General features: G+C 40.8%; 1 protein-coding gene across 2 annotated transcripts in view; it reads right to left on the bottom strand.

Moving 5' to 3' along the window:
- USP37 (ubiquitin specific peptidase 37) overlaps positions 1-14,595 on the bottom strand; it is a 35,820-nt gene extending 21,225 nt beyond the window's left edge. For both annotated transcript variants that reach the window (XR_010431988.1, XM_064661195.1), the window contains exons 1-12: positions 14,460-14,595; positions 13,425-13,632; positions 10,278-10,449; positions 9,054-9,154; positions 7,611-7,792; positions 7,181-7,255; positions 6,538-6,635; positions 4,961-5,045; positions 3,918-4,079; positions 3,313-3,444; positions 1,209-1,332; positions 736-941 (exon numbers count right to left, since the gene is read on the bottom strand). Coding sequence is in view for 1 of the 2 variants with exons in the window: in XM_064661195.1 (XP_064517265.1) it covers positions 736-941; positions 1,209-1,332; positions 3,313-3,444; positions 3,918-4,079; positions 4,961-5,045; positions 6,538-6,635; positions 7,181-7,255; positions 7,611-7,792; positions 9,054-9,154; positions 10,278-10,449; positions 13,425-13,580 (1,493 nt within the window). In the remaining variant the exon portion in view is untranslated. The remainder of the gene's footprint in view (positions 1-735; positions 942-1,208; positions 1,333-3,312; positions 3,445-3,917; positions 4,080-4,960; positions 5,046-6,537; positions 6,636-7,180; positions 7,256-7,610; positions 7,793-9,053; positions 9,155-10,277; positions 10,450-13,424; positions 13,633-14,459) is intronic.
- Positions 14,596-14,619: the final 24 nt, after the last annotated feature.

The raw sequence follows: 14,619 nt of genomic DNA, 5'->3' as shown, positions 1-14,619 counted from the left end.
ATGCTTTTCCCAGAAGCAAAATAATAAAGCCCATCTAAAAAACCAAAACCAACAAACCCCCTCTTTCTTCTTGGGCTTTTTTAAGGCAAAAATAAAAAAGACCATACAGTCATTTGTCTTCCACAAGTGTTACCTAGATGCACTTTACTTTTAATTGCTTTATGGAACTAATGAAGTATACACAAACTAATATTCCCAAATACCTGTGTTCATAAAAACTCTGGAATGAAGCATACCATATGGAAATCTACTGCACAAGTCATATGCAATGAATGCCCATACATACTGGTTTACATCTTTTTCCACAATAACATAGAAATACAGAAGAAAATGCCATTCCCTGGAAGGCCTTAGAAAGAACAAATTAAAAACACGGCTTCCCTTTTTTTTTTTTTTTTTTTTTTAAGAGGAAACATTACTTGGCTGAAACCCCCTTTTCTCCCTATTCTCATACAAGTGGTACACAATGAGCACAGCACAAAGGCTTTCCACTGGATATTTAATGAAGAACTAGGTGGTACAAGACTGTTTAAAGAAGGCCTATAGCAGCAGATATAGGTGTCAGCTTTCCAGCATTTCTAGATCACAGGATATTTTTCTAAATATCTAAATATCTAGCTTCGGATAAAACATAGTTCTCAATTCTGGCTTTAACCTGCAGATGAAGTCACGTCACATGGGAACGCTTCCTAGTCTTTTAAGGTAAGTGTGACAAAAGCTGTCGAGCACACTTACATTTTGCAGATGATAGAGTGCTGAACCTCAAACTCCAAGTTACTGATAACCGGACACGTATAAACTTTGGTGGCTGAGAGGTCATCAGAAGCTCGTCCTGGTGTGTTATCCTCATTAGGGACTGGCTCACTCTTCCAAGTTTTGTTTAACTTTTCCATGTCCTCCTTCAGCTGATCCAGACACTGGCTCAAGAACTCATGTGCATCCTAGAAACAGGGTAAATGCAACAAAGTGATATTGTGTAATTTCATTCAGTATCTTTTCTCAAACACACACAGACTGGGGAAACTATGTTTAGTTCACTGCATTCATCAATACTAAGGCAGTTCTGCTCTAACAAACAGCAGCAATCGCTGACATTCAATCAAAAGCCCACGTCACTGTCAAACAGAGTTGAAGCTTGACACACATTCAATGCAGGCCAAACACTGAACAAATTACACGTAGTTGTTTCCAGGCAATATGGTACTTACATTCTGCATGTACCCAGAAAATCTCTCTGCAGTAGCTGAAATGGCACTTTTCACCTTCTTGAGCAGCTCTTTCTTAACCTCAGGGCTGCAGACATCCTTTTTAGCAAGCAGATGGGCAAAACGTCTGCAGAAGTCAAGGCAATGAAACATTGATTGGTTTTCCAGGACTTCAGACAAACAAAATATCTCTTCTTAAGAGCTTCTAAAAGCTTTTCTCCTGTGATAAGTGTTTCAGGTGTTCTGTATGAAAATATCTCATATATAATTAACCTTTTCCATTTCAAGTACTTTGAGATCTCATTTGAGGCCATCATCAAACAGGACCCAAATGAACAAAAAAAACAACCACAGTCTTTAAACATAAAGAGAACAGCCTTATGAGGTTCTAAAAACTTATTTCTGCTCTATCTTTTACAATGAGAAACAACCCCCCAATGCTTTTTGAAAACATTTGCACTGATGGAAGATATGAAATCACATGGCAGCAAAATAAGTAGCACAAAATCATTAAATTCAACTTGCATGGTCAGATGGTTTCTATTTATGTTTTATTTTTAAACTTCCACTCAGTTTCAAGCCTTACTTCTTTTGGCAACAAAAACATTACAACAGAGTAGAAAAAAAGCTATAACAAAAAGAGCCATGAGGAGTTCCTTGGTTCAATCTATGGACAGCGTTTCTGGCAGCTTCGTTAAAAACCTGTAGAAATTGACTTTACCTGTGCCTCTCAGCTAACTGTGATTTAGTTATATTTTACAACTGCTTTACAATTGCACAGGAGATATACACTGAATATATTCCAAGCACAAGTTTTGGTCATACTACATTTGCGGGAAGGTGATAGGAAGATGTCACATTTCAGGATCAAAAAAAAACCCCAGAGGTTTTTTTGTGGACAGAGAAAACCTGTACAATCCCCTTACACCCCAAACCAACAACTAATACTCAGTTACCCAAAGAATCTGGTTAGTTCACTGCAGCTCAACAAGTTTCTGCTACTCTGCTGAGCTCCAGGAACAGTGTGCTGTCCTAACCCTCTACAGCTGCTCAGTGAAGCATGTTAGGAAACCACAGTGCAGTTGATAGGCAGTCACTGTTCAACCAGAAAACCAGCCATCAGGTTAGATGATACACCCAAACCAAGAGAAGCCAAAGTAGATGCTTTTAGCATCAACTCTGACTTGTACTCCAGCACAGGATCACACACTGCCCTCCATCAGAGGAATGACAGCACAAGCAGCACCCACACAGTTTACCAGTAGGTATATGGGGCACAACCTTCGGAGATCTTTCTACAAAAACTAGGGAAAGGACATTTCAAGAGGCATGTGGAACAACCTCTGATCCCAAGTAGTATAGAGAGACTTCAAGAGGACACAGCAAAAATAGAAATTAACCCAAAAGATATAAAAAACTATGAAAGAGAAACGGTTCCGTTAATCCTGCACCTTAGTGACAGAAAAGAAACAAGGTACACAAGTGCAAATATAATAAAAATCCAAAATGGCAGAGAGAGTGGGACATGGAGCAAACAGCAGCTTGCCTTATAGAAACTGAATGGCACAGCAATTCAAAATTTCAAAGAGAAAAGAGAGCTGGATATACTACAGAAGCCTCTGGAGTTTCTTGACATGAGGTTTGACTGAATTAAGATCTCATCCAAATTTAGAGAAAGATTAAGTATGCAAAACTTGAGCACTTCCCACAGCTACAAAACAAAGGATATTTTCCAAAAAGACATAAGCCCTCACATACCAGGTGAAGTTAGTGAACAGCTTAAACCCTAGCTGGCAAAGTTTTTAAAAAAAAGGTTTTTTTGCAAGAAGTTTTTTTGTAACTAATTTATTTTGCAATTTTTTGCATTTTCTTCTGAAGGATTTTACTCTGCCACTAGAAATACAGTAAAGAAGGTATGTAACTCACTATTACAAGTTTTAAGAGCCTACTTCCTATTTCAAAAGTAAAGCTCCAAAATACAGAGAGCTCTAGGAATCCTTTTATTATCTATACATGCAAATGACCCTCTATAAAGGTGCCTCAGCATTACAAAACCAGTTTCTCAGTAATGAAGGAGAAAACAGCCTTACCAGGAAGTGAATTTTACCTGATAAGTGCATTGAGTGGAATTTTTTTCCAGGGAATACCCTGTTTGAGTAAATCATTAGCAAAAGACTGAATTGAAAACAAGGACTGTAGAATGGCATTCATATAGCAGGTGTTTCCCAGGTTTGAAAATCTGAAAAAAAAAAATAAAAAAAATTGAACATGTTATGTCTAATGATCAATGTGCAAACTTGCCAGAGTTAAACACGGCACTACTAACATGTAGGACATTCACCACAGCTGATTCTCACAGAGCTTCTTACTGGAGCTGTTCTCCAGCCCTCCAGACTAAACTGAAAACACACGGGAGGCAGCATTTACCAAGAAAGCACCCATGAGTCTGTACAATTGAACTTTTTAAAAATGCATATATATATATAAAGAAATGAATCATCATTAAAGGAACATGAATTACCTGAAATTATCATATCTCTAAAATTCTCAAGAAGTGATTTCAAGGATACCTATTCTCCGAACTAGAAAAAGTGTTCCCTGCCTCAGTGTTCATAAATTTCAGGATTATGTTTTTAATTAAATAATTGTAACAAGAATGTGCACATTCTGGTGATCAAAGTGTGCATGCTAGATAAAGAAAATTAAACTTACCCTTGCAATTGTTGTTGAGGATGGGTGGAAAGGGGCACTCGGGGTTTGTTCCAGCCTGTGTAATCTTGATTAGATCTCATTTTTTTAACAGAAAGAGGGGCAGGCTGAGAAGAAAATGCCAGACTTCTTTTGGCTGAAGAGGTCTGGCTGGATACAGTAGACCTAAAAACATAAAAAGGATAAGAAGTGTATGATTTCTAATGCTCTGCCTTGAAGAACTATAGTTCATGACACTGGAATTGCATCACTTTAGAAGACAAGGACTGGTAAAGCCACACAAAATAACTGGCATGTATCATAATGAAACAGAGGTTTGAGAGATAATTTCTTTCCAGAGAACTTAAATACTTAGTTTGGTTAAACTTCCTTACATCCACAGATGTGCACGCAGTGTAACCGAGTCTTTTGTCTTTTAGATATTTAACAATTCTCTACACTGTCTGACGAGAGGAAGAATGATTACATAGCATGAGATCACCACTCCCAAGATATGCTAAAAATTCACATCTCGGCCAGAGTCTTCATTATCAGCCTCTTGTTCTTGTAACCTAATAGCTCTGGACCTAAGTTCCTTACATTCAAAGCATGGACAATGCCTCCTTTCTTCCTTGATCTTGTATCTCATCTATCTAGGGCAGAGACCAAGAGTTTGATTGCACAGCACCTAACACAGAAGAATCCCAAGCTCAGCAGGATTCAGTACTACTAAAATAGTGTTATTAAAATATAGAATTGAATGCCATTTATCTACTTGGGAAAAATGAAAACAAGGATTCAGGCTAAGTTCCAGAGTTTATATATAATTTGAACCATCTAGAGTCATTCACAATGACTATAACAGACTTGGGTGATTTTATAAAGTCTATTGCAAGCAGTAACTAGAGTTTGTAGATGTAACCAGTGCAATTGCAGCCATATAGAATATCTAGATCATACTCCTGAAGGAAAGAATATGCATATAAGCACCATGTGATCAACACACAGGAAACTGAAGAGCCTAATTCCTGGGAAACAACTGCCATTTGCTAGTGAATCAGTCCTACCTGTCCAGGGTGGAACTACCAGTGGAGTACTCTTTTGAAGAGGACCGACTACTGTAAAAGGATGACGACTGCAGTGGTAAAATACCTTTAAAACAGAAAGAGAGGCAGGACATTTTGTTCCAGGTTACACAGCTACTTATACAACTTGTTTGAAAGTATTTAGTCAAAAGGTTTAAAAATCCTCAAATATTGTCTTCCAGAATTGGTTGGGAGACTACTAACACACATACTTACAAGTACTAATGTGAATATTAATCACATGTGAGTAAAAACATGCTGGAGTTTTAATTGAATTTAATACCATAATCTCCATCAAAGCCCAAGTGCAACATGAAATATTATCAAGTCTTTGAATGGTCTTAACTACCTGAAAATTAATAACTATCTGACTCTTGTTCAAATAGACAAGATACACGTAACAGAAAAGTCAGTACTAATTTCCAAGACAGTGCTCTCGAAATTCAACATAAATACTCAGGTAAATATGCAGAAGTGAAAACAGCTTCTCTTCCCACTCCTAATTCCATAGTAAATTACTATATACTTGGGGCAAAATATGAGTATTTCATCGTTACGATATCATTGTGCCAGATCCTGAGACTCTAATGCCTCAGATGGTGCCACATAAAAAAAAATGCTCTCAAGAGTCAAAAAGTCACCTATTACGATGAATCACAGTGTAATTTAGTTTGGATAATGAACAACCATTTGCTTCTCTCCCAGCTTGAAGCGGTTTGAGCCACGCAACTTTCAGAAGTGCAGATATATGAAGGAAGTTTACAATACTGTTACTGAAACTTGCAGGTATATTCTAGACTCACAGACTCTGACTCTGGAAGAGCAAACCAGATTTTTGTTCAGAGGTAAACATTCACCTTACTGGCTGCTCCAGCAACTCATTTGTGCCATCACAGCTCCACTAAAAAAAGAATGCATCCACCAGCATTCTCCATAAAAACAAGATCTTGAATGCATTTGTCTTTATGGAGAAAGAAGCTAAGTATTTATTCATAAAACTGAAGAACGGTGCTGCTTACTAGTTTATCTGCATACTGTCAGTATTTCTGTATTGTCTATAAAGCCTTCTCACACAACAGTATCCAAAAGAACTTTGGTACAAACAGGACTAAAGTCCTGGCCTCAAAACACCCCCTGTAACTTCTGGGGAAGATATAAGGAAGCAAAAATAAACAGTAAACCATAAAAACAGAAAAAAAAATGGCCTACAGTTCACACAGGCATTAACAGCAAAGGGAATGTGTAAAAATAAACATGAAAGAAAGCAAAAAGGAAATCCTTAGGTGTTTACAGAAATTCCCTTTCAAGGGGAAGGGCAGCTTGGAGTTTGAAGCTGCTTGTTTGGGCTGGCATCAGCACCCAAGAACAAAGGTCAAGAGCAGGGCAGGTTTTCAAAACGAAGGTGAGTTGTTTGCATCACATGCACACACTGAAGGAAGCAGAGAAGTTAGTGGCATAGGGAAAAGGGGTTAGGTAAAACCACTTCTGCAGCAACTTGCTAAACCAATATCAAAATCATAGTGGTCAAAGTTAGGTATTATTAGGCTTTATTTTTTTACCTGATGTCCTGTTTTCCTCAGCCTGCTTCAGATTCAACTGTTTCTCTCTGCTACTGTTCAAGTACTTCCATGCTGGATCACTCAAGGCTTTATTATTCCTACAGATAGAAGAGTGGAAGGCAGTGCAGTTATGGAAGACATGGGATACTCCTGCTTGATATTTACAACTTGTTTTAAAGCATTTCTCTCCTATCATCTTTGATACTTGACCTTGGAAAAGTAGAACTTCACTCACAGGTAAGTTTAACCAATTTATTTAAACAAGCCCTCTTACTCACATTTAAAACACATGGAGCTTATTCTCCAAAGTGCAATTTCCCTTTATCAATTTTGTTTTGAAAAGGGTCAAAGCAAGTTCAATAAAGAAGGTATCTATTGCTATACACATATAGCACACAAGACAATCCTGACATAACTGACTAAAGAAAGATGACACAAAATTTGCATGTTCCAGTCCCTGCAAATCAACTGCTACAGTAGTTTGTATTTCCCTTATTAATCCTGAACACATCCCTCAAATCAAGCACCCAATGTGTTCACAAGTTGACTGGTCTGTATCATGTGGCTGAGGGCATTCTTTACAGAAAAATGTATCCTTATAAATGAACAAGGAGTTTAAAAATCAGAAACAACTGTTACTTACGTTGAAGAATCATTCTCTTTGGGATAATCTTCACTCATTTCCGAACCAGGAGGTTGTGTTCTTTTCCTCTTCTCACTGATGACAGAAAAATTTGTAAAGCGCTCGTTCTTTCGGGAAGGTCAGTAAATTACTCTCTTCCAAGTGAACAGAACTCCTCAATGCTCTCCACACATTTTGCACCCATCTTCTGCAATCTCCACTTTTATAACATATAGAGAAGAATCTGGCCTGCCCAACTCTTAAGTTGTACTTAAAGCTCTAGTGCCAGTACCAGTCAGAGGCTACAAAAGCACGTGTTAACACCCTGTTAAAAGTAACAGCAAAACTGGAGGAAGAAATACATTTCCTTCTTATGTCTCAGTGTACTGAGTTCCACTGCTCTATGAAGAGCTAAATTTTAGCAATATCATAAAGAGGATAACCCTCCTACCGATTCTCCAACAAGCCCGTTCTGTGAGGGACCAACGATGCAGCGGATGCTGAAATGTTCACCCTGTTGCTTGGTGTCCCAGCTCCAGCAGAATTCTTAACAGAGCCTCTTGCTGGGGTGCCCAGCACCTTGCGAAATGTATTTTCCTCCTTACTTTCCACAGTCACTCTTTTGGGAGGAGTCTGCAAAACCCAAGTGGAAGGGGCCAGGGAGACGACCCAAGAGTGAAAAACAGGACCATCTCTAGTCCAAGCTATAATTTATGCCACTGCTTTGCTTGCTACAGTGTAGCATCCAAAAGAAGAGACATGCTATCTCTAATAGATTCAGACAGCTTAACACTAACTAGACACAGCTAAAGTTTTTGTATCATGCAAGTAGTAAGCATGAAACTCTACTGCAGTAACCACTTTTCTTTTCTAATGCTAAGTCAGCTGAATTTTAGTTTTTAAAATCTCCTTTACAATCTTTGACGCTAGGTATGACCCAAGGCATGATTCCTAACTATCTCCAGATCAATCCTGGGTTGCTTAATAAAAGTTTTTTTTTAATAAAAAAAATTAAAAAGCAGTATTAAACCCCACATAATTAAAACAATGCCCTGATAGCCTTGAGACAAGCAAGCCTCATGTGTAATGCAATGGAAAGGGCCAATAATTGGTTGATTAAGGAATGTTGTTCAATTTTAGACTTGAAAACTAAACATGTCTAATCTCATCAATGTATACACAGCCTTAAGTTTTTACTGTGAGATTGCCTTTAAGCAACATGTAAAATTTGTTTTGGAACAATGTCAAAAATAGTCTCTTTCAGGGCAGTAATACTAGTATATTCACAGAGATAACAGAGTAAATTAAAGTTGGTAGATACATCAAGAGATCTGGGTAGAAAAGGAAGAAAAAATATTTTGAAGGAAAACCACTTCTGGGGAAAATTCCGTGAAATTTACACAAAAATGTGAGCAGAATGCCACAAATTAAGTAAATTTATTCTGATACAAAGCTGGGTCAGCAGCTTTTTGATCTGAAGTCTGCTAAACTCATCAAGACCTATTCTGACTAACACATGGTTAGCTGATACGTAAGGTGTCCAGCATAAAACAATGGGAGATTCAGAACTATGTGAGAAGCAAGCCTTAATCATGTACTTTCCTTCTATTTCTGCTTCTTCTCTGCCTGATAGCTTATATGTGAAGGACATATTATTCTGCCTTCCACAGCCAGACACTGACCTTTCTTACTCATACATAAGATATAGTTCCTTACAAACAAGAAACACCATTGCCAACCACCCTGTACACATTTATTCCAAGCTCTCTAGATTACAAAGACTTTGGATGCAAAGTAAGTATTTACAGTGCTATTACAGCATACAATAAGAGAATGAGATGGAGAGAGGAATAAAATAAAATTAGAGAGGAAAAATTCGAACAATTAAACAAACCTGGTTCTCTATATAGGAGAATTGCCTGTTAGCTTCCTTCTGTGTGGTTCTGCTGCCCAGCACACCTCCAAAGCTGCCAGATCCTTGAGAGGGTTTCCCAGCTAACAGGAAAAGTACACAATATTTGATTTGATTGTCATTTAAGTGATTGGCATTCCTATTTGTAAAATGCTGTTTAGCTGGAGTTGATTTTGGAAAGGACATGCTAGATTTCTTGCCAACAGACTACAATATTCTGAGTGCACAGACATAAGCACATGTTTATGGATATTGGTCATTTAGTCACTTGGCAGTAAAGTTCCTATCCTTAAAAAGAACAAAATGAAATAAGAGGTAAAATGAAAAGCAAAGAGACTGTGCATGTCTGATAAACAGACAAGCATTTTTCAAATACCATCGTACTTACAATATAAACAAATCCTTTATGTTAATCTCTGCTTATCATTCAGCACAAGAAAGGTACAAAACAAAAAATGGGGTTCAAGACCAGATGCTTCTTTCTGAAGCATTGACACAAATGCAAAAAAAGCCAGTAACACAAGGAGAAAATGCACAAAAGGTGTGTGCTGGTTTCAGTTGGAGTAATTTTCTTCACAGTAGCTACTATGGGGCTGTGTTTTGGATTTGTGCTGGAAACAGTGTTGATAACATAGAGATGTTTTAGTTATTGCTGAGCAGTGCTCACACAGAGTCAAGGCCTTTTCTGCTCCTCACACCACCCCACCCATGAGGCAGCTAGGGGTGCAAAAAAAGCTGGGAGGGGACACAGCAAGGACAGCTGACCCCAAATGACCACAGGGATATCCCACACCGTGCAGCGTCATGCTCAGTATATGAAGCTAGGGAAGGAGGAAGGGAGGCACAGTGATGGTGTTTGTCTTCCCAAGTCACTGTTGCATATGATGGAGCCCTGCTGTCTTGGAGATGGCTGAACACCTGCCTGCCCGTGGGCAGTGGTGAATGAATGCCTTGTTTTGCTTTGCCTGCGTGCACAGCTTTTGCTTTACCTACTAAACTATCTTTGTCTCAACCCACAAGTTTCCTCATTTTCACTCTTCTCATTGTCTTCCCAACCCAACTGGGAAGAGGGAATGAGCAGCCATTTGGGGCTTAGTTATTGTTGGATATGATAAAACCATGATGATAAAAAAAAAAAAATCAACAACAACACAACACTGCTCCACTCCAAACTGCTACAACATGACTTAGAACAATTGCACTTACCGGTATGAACCCTGTCCTGATGGACTGCATCCAAATACATCCGCATTTCATTTGCATCTTTTAATGGCACCTTATCAATGGTCAGGAAGCTGGTATCCTTTAGTGTTAGCATCAGGCAGCACAGTTTTCTGCCATTTGGTCGTAAGGTCACAGTTTTAATGTTATGGCTTAGCTGAAAACAAGAAAGTGACCATAAAGATAAATCCAATTTTAAAAGGCCAAAATACATCTCGTTCCACTTCAAGTAAACATTAAACCTCACAGAATTAATGCAATCTGTGACCTCGGCATCCGACAGAACTGAAAAGACAGTATCACTATCACTCAATAGTCCCTATGCTCCCAGGTAAGCTTTCTGAAACTTGCTTTCCTACTGAGTGTGGCATTTCCGAACATAAAGGAAAAACAACTTCATAAAGTCCCATTTTGCTAAAACTTCAACATCAAGTTTGAAATATAATTTCAGATGGGGAAAGTTTCAAATGTTAAATACAAACTTCTACTCGCTTTACAATTTCCTCTCAGAGAAGACAGATTTGACATGGCTTAAAAAATTTGCTGAAGCAGTAAGTCAGTAAGAAACATGCTTAGTCTGTTTGCAACATTATAACAATTAAGTGGTGTCAAAACTTTCAGGATTATGGATGAGCACAAGAATAATTTTAGTAAGAATTCGTTCTCCCTAATGATGCCACTGCTACTTTATTATAACCGTACTTAATTGTTACTTCATGCTAAGTCACCTCTAAGAACTGGCTGTTGGGTAAAAGCTCTGCTATTTACACAGGTTGAGGATAACTCAAAAAGAGCAAGATAGTACAAGACGTCCCATTGTCCACCAGCACGATTTCTTTTTTTTCCATTAAGATCTCTGGCTTCTTGGAAAACCAACCTAGACACAACAGGAGCTTGTAAGAGAGGCTGGTAAGCCACCTGAATCAGAAACTAAGGGTTGGTTTTGCTGGGAACGTTACACTTTGTGCTCAATCCTTGTATTTTGGGTTGCTTTTTTTGGGGTGGGGTGTTGGGGGTTTGTTTGATTTTAGTTTTTTTTAAATATAAGCTAAAAAATGTCTTCAAAGACCTAAGAATTGAATAATGGGCTCCAAGTTTTTCACCCTCTCTTAAAATATTGAGCCCAGTGCAAAGGTATTACAGTTACTTCACCATCTCAGTGCAAAACAATCCATTTCAACTCAAAATGCTGGCATGAGAGGACTCCACCCCTACTCTCCATGCACCTGTTATGACTCAGTCAGTGTCACAAAGTCTTGGGGGGGGTAAGCAAAGTATTTCTCTTAATACAGATCTAGCATCTCGGACAATTTAGTCAAAGCTCTGAAACGGTATTAAAACATATCATCTGACATAAGAAAGTTGATGACACACCAGTCACTGCAGAAAGAAATATAACCCTGGATCCATCCAAATGTTCCATTACAGAAAACTAAGAAAAAAGGCAGGGAAATCACCCACAGTTCTCCCAGAGCAACTTGTCAAAAAATAGGGAATGCTACTTCTAAAGCAAGATTATCAGGAATTTGTCACACCTGAAGTGCACGTTGACAGCCTGGGGCCAGCTCACACAAACTACACAAGCCTGCCTGCACAGGGGGCAGGCAGCTCTCCCTGCCTGCTGCTGGCTCCCAACAGTGCTCTTGTGCCAGTGGCCATGTGGCTGATGGATGAACAGGACCAGTAAGTAGGTCCTGATGAACAATAACCACCATCAAAACAAAAACAATTGGTCTAATGATGCATCATTTCTTCCTTTGCTGCAGTCTTGGCTGCACGGTGCCCTATCACCCCCTCCACTAGATAGATACTGCACCCAGTCCTTTCCCCAAATTCACATGAAAACTCTCCACCGAGCTCACAAAGAGATCTGACAAGTGCCAGAGACAGCAGATGTGAGAAAACTTGCCCCTCTAGGCCATGGTTGCCTGTTCTGTAGGCTCATCTTCCCCCTGGAACCACTCTTCCAGTCACTGTCACACCGCATCACTCATCCAGACAGAAAGGAGTATGTGAGAACAAGCGCCCAGGGAATGCATGAGTGGCAGAAGAGACCACCCTCCTCAGGAGTAACATGGTCCATTGTTGGATTAAATAAAACTTGTGGCCACAGCATCACACAGGCAGATGATTCTTTTCAGGAGAAGGCAAATGATTCTTTTCAAGTCTCCAGCAACACAGGTGGGGACTATGCCCAGCTAATGATTTCCTCACGCCTTGATTTCAAGGTAACACAGGCCTCCAGATTCTTTGCTGAGACTCTGCAGCACACTAAGGCAGCAAAACCTAATCTTTCAAAAGTAAAGTGAACTTTTCTCCACAGCGTCCACACACAGAAATAAACGGCTCAGAGAAAGGCTTGGTGAACTGATAAAAACTACTGATAAAAAACAACAGTGGCACGAAAAAGCAGAAGCCAACATTTACATCAGTTGAGGCTATTGCAAAGTTGGTAAGATGGGATTTTTTTTTATTCCAACTGCTCTTGTATCCTTTACGTATTTTTAAAACATTATATATTTCTTAGAGAAAAAAAACACTTCTCTTTTGGTTTGGAGCATTTTTTCAGAGAAGCTAAGAAGCCTGAACCAAAAATAACTATAGAATGAGAAAAATTCAGGCTGAATATTTCAAGAGAACCTTTAACAGTGATCTGTACCCGCATTTAAAACCGAAAAGAGTAACAACCACTGTTCAGCAGAGTCTTGTATAAATAAGCGACAGGCTACCAGTGTGTTAACAACATTACACTTCAGTTGGGAAAACAGAAAGTACAAAGTGTTCAGGATCTTCACCTCTAGATAAGGCAAATGTGCCAGTAACAGAAAGGTTACAGGTTCCAAAAATCTGAAACATGATCCACAATGCTGTATACTTTAGTAACTTTTCTCTGCCTTTTTGGTTCTTCCCATTCAGTGGTATCTTGATGCCGATCTTGGCAGATCCTTTAACAATACTTGTAAATAATTTACTGGATACCTATACAAAGGGATTAGTGTTCAGGAAACTAGGAACAAGAAAGAGTGACAGAGGGAAGTTTGTGTGACACTTAATAGCCTTGAAGAGGACAGCTGTTCACAAGAGAGCACAATCCACACACTGTTAAAACAAAAGCCTTAATATCTGGCATACCTGAAACGTCTTTGGAATTCCTCCAACATTGTAGTGAACTACTAAACTCACTTTGTTGTCCTTCTCCACAATTTCAAAGCTCCCTTCTTTCCATTTTGTAATCCCAGTCTGCATGCTGCGCATCCGGACAGGTCCGTGCACCTTTAACAGAGCCATGCTTTCTCACAGAAAAGAGCTAACAAGAACAGCTGTGCTCCACCTGAAAAACCTGTTAAGAAGGAGAAACGTATCACTCGGCAGGCCAAACAGTGGCTAAAGGGAGACAGAAGTGTGGCTTGAACTTTCCACAGAAGTTTGATAAAACCGTTTTACTGCCACTTTTAAACATAGCGAAGAAGAGCTGGACAGCAGTGAAGGGAACTTAGATTAATAAAATCTCTCCCCGTCTGGGCAGCAATGCACTGATTTCTCATTGCTGAAAGCTGAGCAGACACAATTCCAGACACAAAAGTCCTCGAAAATCCTTAAAACAACGCCAGCGGATTTAAGGAAAGGAAAAGAAAGCGCCCGAAAAAAGTCGGTAAGAAATGGGAACCAAAGCTTCGGAGGAAGGGCAAGAGGGAGAAGGAGCTCCTTTCGGACGGCGCGGCACCCACGGGCACCCGGCGGTGGATCTCCGGCTCCTCCCGCTTACCGCCCGGGAAAGCCCCGGTGCGAGACACAGCCCCGCAGGTCCCAGGCAGCTCGGCGGGGCGCATTCCCGACAAAACCCCGATGGAATGAATGGAGCGGACCCCGCGCTCAGCCAGGGCGGCGCTATCGGGGAGGTTCCCCGGGGCATCCCGCGATCGGCCCGGCCCGGCGGCGTCCCCTCTCCTCCATGGAGTGGGTCCCATTTCCCTCTCGCCGTCCGCCCGCCCGCCCGAGGGACACGGGGAGCGCCGCCCAGGCCGGGCCGGGCCGGGCCGGGCCGCTCTGAGAGGAGGCGGCACCGCGCGGCGGGAGGGGCGCGCAGCCAGCGGGAGCGGGAAAAAGTAGGAGAGGGAGGAGAAACAGGAGGAGGAGGCGGCAGCGGGGGGGGGGTATTCCCGGTACCTGCGGTCCCGGCGGGTCCCGGGGTAAGGCCCGGGGGGGGCGGGGCCTGGCGGCGGATGGCGGGAACCGGCTGCGGCGGCAGCGCGAGACGCCGCGCGACGCGCGCCCGCTCACGTCAGCGCGGCGGCGCCTTCCCGGCGCGCCCCTGGCCCGCGCAGGC

Source organism: Pseudopipra pipra, chromosome 7 (assembly GCF_036250125.1).
Source record: "Pseudopipra pipra isolate bDixPip1 chromosome 7, bDixPip1.hap1, whole genome shotgun sequence".
Taxonomy (NCBI): domain Eukaryota; kingdom Metazoa; phylum Chordata; class Aves; order Passeriformes; family Pipridae; genus Pseudopipra; species Pseudopipra pipra.
The sequence above is the reverse complement of the archived record's forward strand: the minus strand, read 5'-3'. Positions and strand labels throughout refer to the sequence as shown.